General features: G+C 45.6%; 2 protein-coding genes across 6 annotated transcripts in view; both read left to right on the top strand.

The window, feature by feature from the left end:
* TLR8 (toll like receptor 8) overlaps positions 1 to 12,816 on the top strand; it is a 46,068-nt gene extending 33,252 nt beyond the window's left edge. For all 5 annotated transcript variants that reach the window (XM_070784738.1, XM_019956418.2, XM_019956419.2 and 2 more), the window contains one exon: positions 12,703 to 12,816. The gene's annotated coding sequence lies outside the window, so the exon portion shown is untranslated. The remainder of the gene's footprint in view (positions 1 to 12,702) is intronic.
* Positions 11,525 to 13,679, top strand: TMSB4X (thymosin beta 4 X-linked). Its single transcript, XM_019956090.2, has 3 exons — positions 11,525 to 11,669; positions 12,703 to 12,816; positions 13,237 to 13,679. Exons 2-3 carry the CDS (start codon positions 12,717 to 12,719, stop codon positions 13,269 to 13,271), a joined length of 135 nt encoding a protein of 44 aa, XP_019811649.1. The 5' UTR covers positions 11,525 to 11,669; positions 12,703 to 12,716; the 3' UTR covers positions 13,272 to 13,679.
* The last annotated feature ends 2,272 nt before the right edge of the window (positions 13,680 to 15,951 follow it).

Below are 15,951 nucleotides of genomic sequence, written 5' to 3'. Positions count from 1 at the left end.
ATTTTTAAAATCTATAAAAGATGAAAGGAAAACATAAAATGATTTAAAATATTTTAAAATAGAAAGGTATAGTACATGCTTCTGGGAAAAATGTAAATAATAGAGGATTGTCCATTTTCCTCCCCCAGAGGTAACCTCTATTCACGGTTCTTAAAACTCCCTTTTGGCAATTGTCTCAATACATCTCACTTTTTTATTGCACGGAGGAGATCGTACACTATTTCTGAGGTTCTCTTTTATTCATGTAAGTATATTTTGGACATTCTTTCAGGGCATTGTGAATAAACCTGCCCCAATCTTTTTATAACAGCTGTGTCATTTTCCATTGTTTGGGTATTCTATCCTGTATTTAAGTGATCTAATTAATATACACTTAGGTTGATTGTAGGTTTTCCTCTTAGTAACAGTGCTATGGGGAAAAGGTTATTAATATATATGTATATGGATGTAGATATCTCTCTCTGTGTGTGTCCAAATACAGCCATTGAAAATAATTTTAACAGTGGAATCACTAGATCACATTAGAAATGCTGGGAAAGCCATTGGTACCTCTGAAAAGTTGAATTTATACTTCCCACCAGGGCCTGGGAGAACTGCTTCCCACTCTCCTTCCCTTGCATTCTGACCAACCTCAGGTCTGGAGGTTTACCCCACCTTCTCACTTTGCCAGTCTGAAAGGGACACACGAGGGTTCCTTATTTGATTTGCATCTGAAAGCTTCCTATGCAGGGGGCAGGGATCTCCTCACATCAATTCTGGCTCAGTGAAAGGGGCTTCAAGACCAGACTGTGGAACCAGATGAGCCATTTGCCAAACTCCACAGCTTCAGTTTTTCCATCTGTGAAATGAGCATCCTAAGACCAAGTTCTTGGGGTTATTAAGAGGATCCAACAGAGAGTATTTAGAACTACAAATGTTAGTGTGTTCCCATCAAAGCAAAACAGATAACAAAATGCACCCCAAAACACAAAACTGATGTCAATTGACCTAGTCAAAACAACTTTTGCAGTATCTGAGGCCTCACCTTCTCCTTACTTGCTGCCCCTGTTTGAGGGAGGAAAATGCAAATCAGATGCTGAAAAAGAAAACTGAAACTGTCACATTAAATGGTTGGTTTCCCTCACCAAGCATCCTTGGGCATGTTACATCTCTGGGCCTCAGTTTCTTCCATTGTAAGATGGATGTTTTGGGTGTTTGCTCTGCCTACCCAGCCAGGTCGTTAGGGGAATGCTGGAACACGTGGGACAGTCCTCTGGGGATGAGCCTTGTATTGTTACTCTCAGCCACGATTCCCCCCAAAGGCTCAGTCCACGTCCCCCAGCACGGCAGGTGGACAGCAGGCTCCCCTCAACTAACAAATGATTCTCAAACACCTATTCAATGCCAGGCTAGTCGAAGACCCTCTGAGACTCTAAACACTGCATAGGGCACTGATGGAAGGGAGTCCTTCAACTTTCTGGTCTGCCTTTTGAGATCAAATTATATCCTATGAGGTTCAACAAGCAGCCCCCATTACCCCATACCCTAGCATCTAATAAGAAAAGACCTTAATGAGTCTACTTCATGAAAATATATTTGCCATGTTTTATCTTTTTAAATATTTTCCTTTGGAAATGGCATACATTTTGAATACTGCGGTACTGCTCAAGTGACAGCCAAGTTACCTGTAAGCGGGGATGGTGTGAACATGGTTTCTCCAGATCCTTCAATGTCGTATAGAATCTCAGCTGGGTTTTTGCATGGTGGGGAGAGTAATTCACCTTCTTGGAGGTTACAATTAATCCCACCATGAGTGATTGGTATGGTCTGAACGTGTCCTCTCCAAAATTCTTGTGTTGAAATACTATCCCTCAATGTGATGGTATCAAGAGGTGAGGCCTTCATGAATGTTATTAGTGCCCTTATAACAGAGGACCCCCCCACACACACACAGAGCTCCCTAGCCTTTTTGCCACTTAAGGCTACAATGAGAACTCTGTGGCCCTGAAGAGGGCCTTCACCCAATGATGCTGGCACTCTGATCTCAACATCCAGCCTGCAGAAATGTAGGACGTAAATTTCTGTTGTTTGTAATCCACCAAGTCTGTGGTATTACTGGGCTAAGAGTTCTTTTTGAGGACTGCTAAAAGAGCCACACCACGTAAGGAACAGAGATACAATCAAAAGCACGTCTCATAGCATAATGGCTTCTCCATGGAGGAATCTGGCAGAGAACACCTTAGTCAAGTGATCAACATTAACATCCCCAACAATGGAACAAACCAGTACCACGTGCCTCCTGATGGGAGACACTGAAAAGGCCACAGCATCCCTTGTGTAGTATTCCTGCCAAAAAGGCAAAGCCCCAATCTAATCACGAGGAAACATCAGGCAAACCTAATTCAAGGGAAATTCCACAAAACAACTGGCTTGTCGTCTTCAAAAATATTCGTGTCATGGAACACCAAGAGAGACTGAGGAAGTTCTAAATTAAAATACACTAATGGGACATCACAACTAAATGTGATACATGCTCCTGGATTGAAATCTGGATCAGAAAAAAAAAATGTTATAAGGATCGTCTCGGGCTAATTGGCAGAAAGTGAATTGGGTCTGTAGCTAAGATAACAGTGTTGGAGCAATGTGAAATTTCCTAGTACTGATAATTGTCCAGTGGCTATGCTGGAGAAGGGCCTTGCTCTTAGTAAATGCACACCAATTATTTGGGGCTAAAAAGTGTCATATTTGCAAAGAGTTTAGGAGATAGATGACAGATAAAGCGTTAGAGAAAGAACGATAAAGCAAAATATTACCAATTGGTGAATCTGGATGATGAGTAAACAGGAACTCTTCATTGTTTCTTCATTGTGTTTTTGCAGCTTTTCTGTAAGTCACCTTGTTATCATAAACAAGTGGGACTGGTCCAAGGGGCCCATCAGGAATAATAAAGACACCCCAAACACTTGGGAAATGCCAAAAGTTTCAAGGCTCCCTCCAGGGAACCAGGGACCAAGGCCAGCTACATTCTTTCATATGCAAAACCAGATCAAGTATTTTAGCTAAAAAAGTAAAGCATTTATGCAAACATAGCCATAGAGTACAAAATAGAAAACTCAGACATTAAAATACCTCCTCCTGGCCCAAACTAAAATTATGTCCCTGTCTGGATGTAGACAGAAAAAGAGACTGAAGTCCAAATGTACGCTTACTCTCTGTGCCAAGGCCCGTAAGTAGTAAAATAAGAGTCGGGGGAGAGCATGTGTATAAGTATGTTGGGTGAGCCACTTTCATGAATGAGGAATTCCCCACGGACTATACAATCTGTGGAATTCTCCAGGCCAGAATACTGGAGTGAGTAGCCTTTCCCTTCTCCAGGGGATCTTCCCAACCCAGGGATCGAACCCAGGTTTCCCACATTACAGGCGGATTCTTTACCAGCTGAGCCACAGGGGAAGCCCCATCCTACAGTTAGTTATATTAATAATACTGCCCATAGATGACGGTGTTTCACAAGTGACTGAATTTGGCTCCTTGTCATCCTAGATCTCAAATCTTTCTCCTGAAGGATGCGTTGTCTGAGCTCTAGACACCTAAAACCATGCCTAGAGGACTGGGGCCTACAGTTTCAAGTCAGGAGTTAGTTTGTGGTCTTGGCTCAGCTAACCAGCTGAATACCCTTGGGCAGGTCACAAAAACTCTCTGTGCTGAGTTTCATCCTCTGGGAAAGATTGATTCCAGCACCTCATTCCTTTATCTGCATAAGGGTGCTTGAAGGATAAAATGATGCCAAAATGAGAAAATGCATTGATAAAGTGTAGAAACATCAGATAAATGTGAGTTGTATTACATAAGAATTACCGCAGCCCAGAATGTAAGGTGACACCTGTAAGCTCTTAGCCAGTCGTGTTAGTTTAATTTTTTTCCAAACTGTTGTCCAATATGCTGGTTCCCCTGAGCTAGTGCCTAAACCTTTTTAGGTAATCTGTTCTCGACTGTGGAATTTAGGCCATGCAGACAGCATGCAGGGGGAAGGAGTAGATTAAATTTCCACAGCAGAGTTCTTCAGTGGTTTATCCGATATGTGTGTGCGTGCGTGCTAAGTCTCTTCAGTCATGTCTGACTCTTTGTGACTCCATGGACTGTAGCCCGCCAGGATCCTCAGTCCATGGTATTCTCCAGGCAAGAATACCAGAGTGGGTAGCCATGCCCTTCTCCAGAGGATCTTCTGGACTCAGGAATGGAAGCCGGGTCTCCTGCATTGTAAGCGGATTCTTAACCGTCTGAGCCACCAGGGAAGCCCAGATATATTGGTAACCATCTCTTCCTTTCTGTCTCAGAAACCCTGCTGGGGACTTTCTCTAATTCAAGAGACATGTCTTTTAGATAGACTCGGGTCCACAGACATTCAAGTGATCTCTGGAGAGAATCCATGAACTTAGACAAAAATCACATCTTTATTTGCATCAACCTCTAACCGAGTGTTAGCATTTCCTTCAAGGGTAGGTGGAGGCACATCTCTTAGCTTCAACAACAGACATTTTTTTTTAATGTTTATTTATTTGGCTGTTGCGGGTCTTAGTTGAGGTATGTGGGATCTAGTTCCCTGACCAAGGATTGAACTCAGGCCTCTTGTACTGGAAGCATGGAATGTTAGCCCCCAGACCACCAGGGAAGTCCAACAAAAGACATTTATTTCTCACAGTTTGGGAGGCTGGGGAGTCCACAGTCAAGGTGCTGGCAAATTCAGTGTCTGGTGAGAGCTCGCTTCCTGGCTTATAGACACCTGCCTTCGTTCAAACATTCTGTCCGTAACAGCAAGGAACCCCTGTTATCAGCAGTTCCTGAGATTGTGGCAATAACAGAAATCACAGGTATTTTTATACGTGTCCACATTTCGCAGATTGTGGACACTACACACTCATCCCCAGTTTGAATTATGCTGGGTGTGTGACCGCCTCCTAAATTGTGTTATTTAATGCAGAAAGAAGCATGTATATCACTACATCACAATGCTTACAACCCTTGCGGTAACTGTATGGAAATGGAACTGCTTTCATTCGTGGTCCCAGCTTTTTTGTTTTCTGCATTTATATAATTCTGAGAGTCTAGAGGTTTCCTTAGTTCGCCCTGGCACAAAAAGAGTTAAGAACCCCTGAAGCTTACTCCACCCTGACTCCCCTCCCATTTCCTCAGAACCAGAGGCTGGGGAGTGAGGAAATGGGACTAGATTCACTTTTCTTCTTTTTTTTTCATTTTAAAAATTGAGTTACAATTCACATAACATTAACCATTTAAAAGTGAACAATTCAGTGGCATTTAGCACATTCACAGCCTGATGCAATCACTGCCTCTAATTAGTTCCCAAACATTTTCATCACCCTAAAAGGAAACCTTGGACCTGTTAAGTCACCACACCCTTTTCCTCCCTCCCCAATTCCTTGGCAACCTCTAATCTCCTTTCTCTTTCCATGGAGTTGTCTCTTCTGGATGGTTCATATAAATGGAATCATATAATACATGGTCTTCTGTATCTGGCTTCTTAGCAGGTTTTCAAGGGCCTTCCATGTGGCAGCATGCATCAGTGCTTCATTCCTTTTTATGGCTAAATAATATTCCACCATATGGCTAGACCACATTTTATTTATCCATTCATCCACTGAGGGACATTTGGACCGTTCCCACTTTTTGGCAATTGGAATTGTGCTGCTGTGAACCAGTGTACAAGTATTTGAGTACATGCTTTCAGTTCTTTGGGGCACTGTTATCAGCAATTGAACAGGGGTTCAGTTCTAAAAGTAGAATTACTGGGTCGTATGAACATTAACTATTTACCTCTGTGAAGAATATGATTAACTTTTAAATATTTAGTAAAATCTATTGCTAAAGTGAGATTTGGTCATTGTGGTGTCTAGGAATCCCATTTGTCCATATCATCTTGACCCTCTCAGACAGTTCATTCCTGTCTAAAAATGGCATGGCATAAAGCTGGAACTCAGCTCTCTCTTTCCTGGTGCTTTCATTTGCTCCATGTGTTGCCTTTGGGTGAAAAGATGACATCCTCCTCCTCATCTTCTTGCTTTGATGGAAACGATGCCTATGAGGTTCTTTCCCTGGGAAGGCTCAAGGGAGACTTGGGGAAGTGGGTGGAGATGCTGGGAAAGGCTTGTTCCTTCATTGGCCTTGGTATATGCCAGTCAGTTCTGATGCGCAAGTAGGCCAATCACTGCAGGTATGCCTCGAACAGGAAAAATAACATGGAAGAAAAGAAGGGAAGAGAGCTGGCATATGCATCAGGCATAGCTCCTTGAAAAAAGGCAGTGACTACCCCAGGCCACCACCTCCAAGTGCAACTTTGAAGCTTAGCAGAGGAGGGAGAGGCTGAACCATCTCATGTATACACTCAAACCTTTCCACACCTAGGCAGCTGAGTGGTCAAGATAAGAGAGGGCATTCCAGGCAGATGAGTCAGTGGACCCCAGGAAAAGCCAGGGGCATTGGGAGCACAGAGGGAATGAGAACGAGAGGGGCAGGACTGGCTTCATAACTTGGGGACACAGTGCAGAATGAAAACATGGGGCCCTTGGTTCAAAATTATTAAGACTTTCAAGATGGCAGTGGCAGAGTGTTAAGCGAAGCACAGTGCCTCTGTGAGTGTGCGGCCTTGTGCAACAGCACACATCACAGGCCCCAAAAATCCAACCTAGGGGAGGAGCAATGGTCAGTCATCCAATAAGCCTGATTAGGGCCCATGTGAGGTGTCCCCCCAAATTTGGGCCACCTGTCCATTGCCCACCTCAGCTTCATTTCTCTCATTAGCCATTAGCCACCTTCTGCTGATGATGTGGGAACTATATTCTATAAAAAAAGCTTTGGCGTCCTTCAAAGAAGCACATTAAAATACATGAACACTTTCTACTTGCTAATGATAATTCGACTTCACAGTGGAATAAAAAGTTTCATTTTTAACACAGAAGGCCATGGGCTGTACGTAATGCCTCGCCTTTCAATATGTTATTTGACCTACTAATTTTTTTTTTAACCACCATAATATGAACAACTGCAGGGGAAAATATTAAAGTAGTCAAAAGCTGTGTGAAACTGTCAGTGTTCATGATAAAGAATCGTTACCGCGACTGTGTCAGGCTGTGTCGGAGGAGGCAAAAAGCAGATTGGGTTACTGTAACAAAATCATTTGAAAATTGGAGCAGGCAAATTTTTAATTGATATGATCTATGACTATGATATGTATGCTTCAACGTTTTAGTGCTGGAAACCCTGGATGGTTTCTTGCAATGGAACAGAACTCTACCCTGAAGCGGCCTACAGAACAACGAAAGGCCTTAGGGTAGGTTTTTAGAAAAGTGTTGTGTTTCAATGAGGCAGTTTCTGAGCCAGCTAGTCTGAGTTCATATGTTGCCTCAGGCTTTCACTGTGTGGTTTGGGTAAGTTATCTGATTTCTCCAAGATTCTTTCATTGGCAAAATGGGGAACCTTAGAGTGCCTCTGTCTGAGATGTGTGCAAGGATTTGGGGTGATACATGGAAAGCTCCCCTGTTTATGGCGAGCCCTCAAAAGACTCTTGGCTATTATTATGGGCATGACTACTGCTGCGGTTGGTTTTGTTGTGCTAGTTCTGGTTGTTGTTTTTGTTATTATTATACCCTCTGGCCCCTGCCTGCCTTACAACTTTATTTCCTTTCAGTTTTTCCCATTCAATGCAATCCCGGGTGAAAATCCTTGTCCCCTGCGCATATTGGAAAGTTCTCTGCCTTCTTATTGTTGCCCTTGCTGTGAGGAGGCCAAGTAACCACTTGGAGGGGATGTTGTAGAGGCGAATTCAAGCCACAGAAGGGAACTGGGCGGAATGAGATCCCCTGGAAAGTTCCCCTCGGCTCTAAGATTCCATCAGATCAACAAAGCGGACAGGGAAGTTAGCAGCCCCCAGGCCAACCTTCTTGAGAGTGTTCTCCAACTCTCCTCTGTTCTCCTGGCAGCATCCCCTCCTTTTCAGCCCCTCGCTGGGGGCACCTTTGGTTCCCTGGCACCGAGTGCAATGCGGAGCCGCCCATGCTGGGGACTCCAGGAGAGATAGGTTTCCGTGGGATGTAGACACGGTAGACAGACCTTGGGAGATAATCTCCAGCAAATTACTTAGATTCCCTGAGCCTCAGCTTCTTCAGCAGTAAAATGGGCATATTAGTAGCCCCTGCTCAGGGTGAGAATTAAATCAGATGTTATACACAAAAGGCTTTTAACCAAGGATCCAAAATACATAGTGAGACCACTAAATATCACCTCCCTGTCATCACGGTGGGGTGGGGGTGGGGGCTTGGGCTGTGTCTTTAAGGGGATTTGGATGAACAGATGCAGCTTGCGGGGCCACAGGGGAAGGTGGATCGAGGCAGGTGGGGGCAGATGGCAGGAGGCCCAAAAGCATGGACCAAGCTACCTGGGCCTCAGAAAGCAAAGAGTTGGGAGCCCCGCTTCATCTCCATTCCTTTTCCTCTTCTCTGGTCAGTGCTGTACGCAAAATCACTTAAAAATAATAGGATGAATTTTCCTGAACTCAACAGACCTCAAGGCCTGTTTCTCCAGCTTTGGAAATAGCTCCAAATCTGTGTCCAGCCCGCCCCGGAAAGCAACATGAAACACAGCGTGCCCTGACACCGCTTCCTGGTTCCACTGGGCACGGACTTGGAGCTGGCCACCTTCCAGGGCAGGCTCTCTCTCGACACAGTCTGCACGGGGTCTGTGGCCCCCAGGATGAGGAAGGCAGGGCCGGGGCCAGGTGGGCTGTCTCCTCAGCTTTTGCTGGAGAGCGCCGAGCACACCCTGCTTGCTGTTCTTTGGTCCCTCCAAACCACAAGCCTTTTCTTGGGCTTGAGACCTCTCACCTCCAGTGGTGGCCCAGCACATGCTAACTCAGTTACAGACGGCAGCTTCTAGGAGGCAGGAATGACCCCCTGACGTCTAAAACATCAATACTGAAAGGACTGTAGCGAAGAAAGCATGGTGGCCTGAGTCACAGGGGCAGAGTGGAGTTGAGTCAGGGGCAAGGGTCTTCTGTACTGAAGCCAGTTAGTCCCAGGTCGTCCTTCACTGTTAACTGAGCAACTACTACATAACCAGGCATTGTGGGAAACAAGACAGTTTGCCCCACGCTCTTCCTGCTGGGTGTCAGGTGCAGACTTGGGGTCTGGGGCTGAAGAATTTTCTCAGCATGTACCACAGAGTTGCTACTGGCTGAGTTTTCACAGCCCTGGATATCTAATCCTCAGTTTCCCCACCTGTAAATCTCTCCTCATGGAAAGGCCCTGGGCAGGAAAGGTGAAAACACATGTAAAGCCCATACTACAATGCCTGCCTGGAATTATTTTTTATTGGCTGAAAAATTAGCAAAAGATCTCACGAAACTCTCAGTCAACTGGTCCTTTATAAGACAAAGAACTAATATAAAATGTGCAGTCAATTCCAAACACTAAGCATTTTTTTCCTCAGCCTTCCATCCTAAATAATAATAATACAAAGCAAAACAATAACAACAGTGTCACACACTGTCTGAAGCATTTTGGTCTCCCAGCAACCCTGAGAGTTTAAGGACTGACCAAGCCCATTTCGCAGAGGAGAAAACACAGAAAAATTCATTCACAGGCCAGGGTCACACAACTCGGAGGAATATTCCTTGAATTCACATTTGCTTCCATCTGCCTCCTGCTGCCCCCTCCATTCTTTCTAGCACCCCAGGCAAGTCAGGACATCAGGGCCAACTCTCGGGCCTCTCTTCCTTTTAGAGAGCCGCCTCCCCCACTTTCCCTTCCTTTCTATCGGTATCTAAACAGACAAGCAGCAGGAAAGCTGCCATTACCTAAGTGGAAAAATGCCCCAGGCTTCTGCAGACTTCTACTCCTGCATTGCCTCAGCAAGGCCTATCCCTCTCTGAGGAAAAGGTCTCAGGGAGGAGCGGGGAGCCTTAGTGGCGTCCCCTTGTGATCCGGAGACTGAGGAGGAAAGAAGTGATTTTTGACAGCGGCTGGGTGAGGGGAACTGGACTCTCCAGACCCCAGAGAAATGGTGTTGGCATGAAGCAGCTGTCGCTGAAAAGGGCCCCAAATCCACCCTGAGTTTCCACGATGAAGTGGACTCACCGACCAGTCAACTAGGGGAAGGTCAGAGGGACGTGGAACCAGAGAGGTGACATCCTGTGCCTGCCTGAAGGCTCAGTGCCCCCAGTTCGGGAGCAGAATGGCTGCCCGCCGAGCAGAGCAGGAACTGGGGAACCAGACGATCACCTGCTCCCCACCACGAAGAAGGAAGTCTAGTGGACGAAGAAATGGGGAAGTCGGAGGTGCTCCTGCTGTTAAGAGTCTATATAACAATTGATTTTAATCCCCAGTGAGACAAAAGCCTCTGCCATAAATGAGATTAGCAAGAGGTTTCTAGAAACATTTTCTGAGGGAGGAGGAGGAGGGGAGCATTGCACTGCCAACTGCTTTATCTGAAAACCTTCGCAACCTGGCTTTTTTCCCTTCACAGGCCTCGGGCAGCCCCACCCCCATGGTATTTGTAACTTGTTTCAGCCGCAAGGGGCGGGGGTCCCTCGTGTTCACAGAATCAGGTGCCATTTTGAAAACTGCTCCACGCTACCTCGAGCTCCCATGTTTCCGGATGTAACTCAGATACGCACTTCAAAATGGAATCCTGCTCAAAACAGTCCCTTCGAAATACAGAGTTCGCCTTTTCAATTTAATATTCAGGTTTTAGACATAATGGGACCGCAGCCTTTGGCCTTGTACCAGGGCCTCCTTAGCAATCACTTTTATAATTTAGGGAAATAAGGAACAGGAAAGTAAAGGAACTTCCCCCTTGTCCGGCAGCAAGTCAATAGCAGAGCTTGAACTTGAGACTTAATTTTTCTAAGAGGGAGGCGACGTACTCAATAAATCCCTGAAAAATTAACCACCAACTAGCAAATATTCCGGTTATTTGGTTTGGATGCCCACCACAATTACAGCATTGAAAAAAAAAAAAAAAAACAGGCGTGTTTCAGTGAGAAATTTTTCTTTTAAAAAATCACTTAAGGGTGCTTTACTTCGCAGTCAAGTTTAGGAGAATGCTAGCGAGGAGACAAAGAGGGCTAGGGTGGGGCGTAGGGCTTCCACTGGTCTGAAAGCTGAGTCACAGGAATCGCAGCTCTGCAAGTGGGCGAGGCCGCGGGGCGAGGCATACTGCACCCCGGCTGGGGGATGTCTGCCACGGACAAAGGCAGTTTCACAGTAAAGGAATGCCTGTCCCGCTAGGTACCACCCAGGCCCTTAGTTATCACGCTCGGATCCCCAAGGGCCGGTTTTCACGGCCGCTGCAAAAATCCACGCAGCTAGAACCAACAATAAAGGGAAGGGGGATGCGTTACGAAGGAAGTGCGGCGGGGATGGGACGCTTTACGTGCTTTATTTTGCCGCCCTCGTCGTGGCTTGGTGCATGGGTGGACGCGGAGCCCCCCCCCCAAACGCCATACAGGCCCCTGACGCCGTTCCGGAGACGAAACCCGGCGCGAAGGAGTTAAGCGGGCGGGCGGGTGACGTCACCTCATTTGCATAGGAGCGCGCATATAGTTGCGCCTGCCGCGCCCCGCTCGGCACTCGCGGCGGCCACAGCGCAGATTCGACTTCACTCGCTCGCAGTTCGCTCCGGTGAGCCCCGGGGCCCTCTACCTCCTGCCCTCCGCTCCCCTTCCCGCCCCGCGCTCACCCCCTCGCCGCCCGCAACCCAGCGCGAGGGATCGTCCTGGGAAAATGCTGCTCCTCGGGAGCATGGGGAATGCTAGACCGTTCAGATGGGTAATGGGGTCGGGAATTCGGTGGTTTTTAAATATGTTTTAAAACTGACTTTTTGTTATTGCCGTTTGGAAGGGAACAGTTTTTTCTTTCCTACTCTCAAAGGCATTATGCGTAGCCTCTTAGGCGTTGATGAATCAGGAATAGAAAGATCCTTTGTTCCAGCTCACACCCACCCAAGTCCGGAGCTTCAGACTCACAGTTATTTCTCTCGCCTCCGTTGGCTTCGTGGGCTGTATGTGTTAGGTTTAGGGCTGCGGGGCTATATTATGAAATCTTGAAAACGTCCTTGCAGGGGGACGTGTGCAGAGCTGCCGAATTGCTCCTAAATGGAGATCCTAATCGATATAGCTTTGTGTGCGGCTGGCTGCATTGTTGGCGAGAGGGAGGAAGCGGGGAGGGCGGTGGTCGGTGGCGCCCGGCCGCAGCTGCCGCCTTTGTGAGAAGAAAGGAAAGCCGCATGGCTCGCGTCTTTGGGGAAGAGGCCAAGTATACAAAAAAAGAAACATTTTGTGCAGCCTTGGCTTCATTTTCGGAAATCTTACTCGATTTTCTTCCCCTTAAACTTGAAATGACTTCACTTTTATGTTGAAACGCCGCCATTAATCGACGGTGATTAATTTCACGCTTGCCTGAGATTCCGCCTCCTAACGTGGGCGGTCTTCCCAATTTGGCCCCTCGCGTTTTGAAATCCTAAAGGGAGCGGGAAAGCGCTCTTCTTTTTTTTTTTCCCGCTGTAGAAAGAGGAAGATGTTTAGCCCTGAATGAAAGTGGTAGGAGTTAAAAGTGCGTCTTCAGGCAGGAGACAGGAAGGCAGAAGGCGTTTTCTGAGCCCAGACAGACGAGGGGTAGGTGGCTCACCCTCAACCTCTTGGCTTTGTACCTGCAGCGCCCTCTGCAACCATGTCTGACAAACCCGATATGGCTGAGATTGAGAAGTTCGATAAGTCGAAATTGAAGAAAACGGAAACGCAAGAGAAAAATCCACTGCCTTCGAAAGAAAGTAAGCCACCCCCCTTCTTTGGAAAACGCTGAGAGGGAGTGGCCGGGTGGGTAGGAGAGGATGGGAGGGGCTGGAAGAAGAATTGGGGTGGAGGCAGGGAGTGCGGGAGGAGCCAACAGCTTTTTGATTCTGGTGGCTTGCAAAGGTTAATTTAAAACTTCAGCCAACAAACAATGGGGTTTAGTAATTTAATGCAATGTTTAATATTCCATATTAATATGCAGATGCCGGTATCCTTTTATCTGTAAAAATGTTCTGTTTTGTATAAGCATTTCATGATGGAATGCCTATTGGTACTTGATAGAATGTGTATGATAAGGAGAGATGTTTTTCAAAAAAAGGACTGTAATCCTATGTTACGCTATACTGAATACGCATCTTCACCCGCTCCATCTTTTTTCTTTTTCTTTCCCATCACAGCGATTGAACAGGAGAAGCAAGCAGGCGAGTCGTAATGAAGCGTGCGCCGCCAGTATGCACTGTACATTCCACAAGCATTGCCTTCTTATTTTACTTCTTTTAGCTGTTTAACTTTGTAAGATGCAAAGAGGTTGGATCGAGTTTAAATGACTGTGCTACCCCTTTTCACATCAAAGAATGGAGAACTACTGACAACGTAGGCCGCGCCTGCCTCTCCCATCTGCTTGTGTGGCTGGCAGGGAAGGAAAAGAACTTGCATGTTGGTGAAGGAGGAAGCTGGGTGGGACGACAGTGAAATCTAGAGTAAAAAGCTGGTCCAAGGTGTTCTGCGGGCTGTAAAATGCAGTTTAATCAGAGTGCCATTTTTTTTTGTTGTTCAAATGATTTTAATTATTGGAATGCACAATTTTTTTATTATGCAAATAAAAAGTTTTAAAACCTGGCTGGTGTGACGCTTTGGTCTCTGAAAGGAGTGGCTTACTCAGATGAAATCTTGGTAAAAGGGTCCAAAGTGGGTGACCTGGGGAGTGATAGATGACAAACATCTGGCAATTTGGGTAAAAGACCAAAATGGGTTTCATCCAGGTATGTGAAATACCTCATCTACACTGGGTAATTGGGAAATGGTTCATTTTCTTAGGCTGATTGAATTCCTGGTATCCGGAGTTGAGTGAAAACTGATAAAAATATTTGCAGTCCTTTACTTTTAAAGGGTTTGTTAAGCCTACATTGAACCTCTCATCTGATCAAGAAATTGAAGGTGGTATAATTCACAGCACACTACTTCAGGTGTCAAACTTGGCGTATTTAGCCAGTTACCAGTCTTGTCATATACGGAAAAATGACATTTAACAGCTGCTTTATAAAGGATTGAAGACGTGCTTCCTTGTCTAATGTCTGATTCCAATTCGAATTCAATATTTAAAGTTGTTTTTTGTAAAATAAGTGCATTTAGGATTAATAAATATGACTTAAAATTCTCAATCTAGATAATGAAAAAATCTTCAAATTTAAAGGACAGCAGCTGGGCAAGGATGAAATTGTGCTGTGTAAGTCCAATAGGATTTAATGGGCTCACCCTCCAGAGCTTTACCTTTTTTGAGTCCTTGATAACTTCTCAATTACTTGAATACCTATATTGATGGGTAAAAAACTCCCAAGTCCTTGTTCAAGAGGCATTTAAGGTGCAGAAAGGGAAATAAGATGGCAGGGTTTTAAAGGAGAGGGGATGTCTTAAACGTCTTCAACGGATTCCTCCTTTATATAAGGAAGGGCACGAATATTTTTTAAAATATTAATTTTAAGTGGAAACAGCATTTAATGATCGTTGAATAAATAGTTCAGCAAAGCTGAGATTCACAATGCAAATGTCCAAGACATAAACTATACCCCCACCAAAAAAAAAACTGACTTAGGAAAATACACATTTTTAAGGAGAGGGGCTGGAGGGCACATTGTTGGTGATTAAATTGGTTGATTTCGTTTCCTTTTGCTCAACACTTATTTTGAGAAAGGCACAGGAAACCATTTACCTGTGGTTTATAGACAACCAGATCATCACCAAGAAGCCTTTATCTGCTTCACAAGGGCAGGGATAGGTGGAAAACCGGCGGCTGCAAAACCTGGAGGGCTTCGCCTTGCTGGATAGGTGAAGAACCAAGCAGTGAGCACAAAAGTCCGGGAGCCTTCTCAAGATGGAGTCCGCCCCCCCCCCCCCAGCCCTGCGTGTTCTCTTCCTGCCTGTAAGGAGGGGTGTGGGCAAAATGAAAATGTCCAAGGCACAAAGATAAAACCAAGCTCAGGTGTTTACTGACTGCATTTTTCAAACAATGCCAAGATGAAATCAGATGGTAAGAAATGCACACAACTCCAGTCTTCCTCCGTTTTAAAATAAAAATGAGCATTTAAGGGGAAACGGGTGAGTCATGAAATCAAGTGATGGGAGAGAAGACCTTTCTCTCCCGGGACAACAAAGCTCAAACGTAGCCAGAAAAAAAAAAAAAAAAGTAAAATGAGAAATCTGGTAAGGATTGAATTTTGCCTGCTTGGTGTGTGGGATGGCGAAACCCAAAAGCTTCTGCATGTATCTATCACATTGTACACTTTGCTGCTGTACATGGAGGGGGTGGGGGAGAGACGCTGCTTTTGTTTTGTTTTGTTTTGTTTTTTTGCTGGGAAACGGAGAATTCTCTTCCCAAGAGAGGATCTTTGCAGAGGGTTGGGGTATTTATGAATCAGTTTGGGGATTTATACCCTCACTATTGCGTTTGGAGTGGACCGTGCTTTTCACAAAGGGGACCTGAGGGTCACCGTTAGAATGACAGTGAAAGTCTTAGACCCTCTCCCCGCCAAACCCCCAGAAATAATACAAGCCAAGGGAGCTTATGTAAAAGTTGAAGGTTGCACCGTCCAGTCTGGGCTGGGACTTCTGCAAACTTTGAATTGAGCAGGAAGAATAAAGCAAAAATAGAGGAAGTAAGAGGCTCACAGACAGAGGCTTGGGACAGAGTCTTATTCATTTCTAAATCTTACAAATGCCTCAACCATCACAGCTACCCTTTTCAGTCTTCCAACGGATACAGTTTTCAGGCTACTTCATTCTTTCAGGAGAACAGCATAGTCTTGGGGCTGATGTTGGAGGATTGTATATATGGGGGAGCTGGGGGGATGTGTGCAAACGTGGAGCTCCCTCCGCCCCCAGGGCCTCTTCCATGC

This window comes from Bos indicus, chromosome X (genome assembly GCF_029378745.1).
Source record: "Bos indicus isolate NIAB-ARS_2022 breed Sahiwal x Tharparkar chromosome X, NIAB-ARS_B.indTharparkar_mat_pri_1.0, whole genome shotgun sequence".
In the NCBI taxonomy this organism is placed as follows: Eukaryota; Metazoa; Chordata; class Mammalia; order Artiodactyla; family Bovidae; genus Bos; species Bos indicus.
The sequence above is the reverse complement of the archived record's forward strand: the minus strand, read 5'-3'. Positions and strand labels throughout refer to the sequence as shown.

Coding starts and splice junctions, on each gene's coding strand:
- TMSB4X (XM_019956090.2), top strand. CDS start 12,717: ATGTCTGACAAACCCGATATGGCTGAGATTGAGAAGTTCGATAAGTCG. Junction 12,817..13,236: donor TCCACTGCCTTCGAAAGAAA/GTAAGCCACCCC, acceptor TTCCCATCACAG/CGATTGAACAGGAGAAGCAA.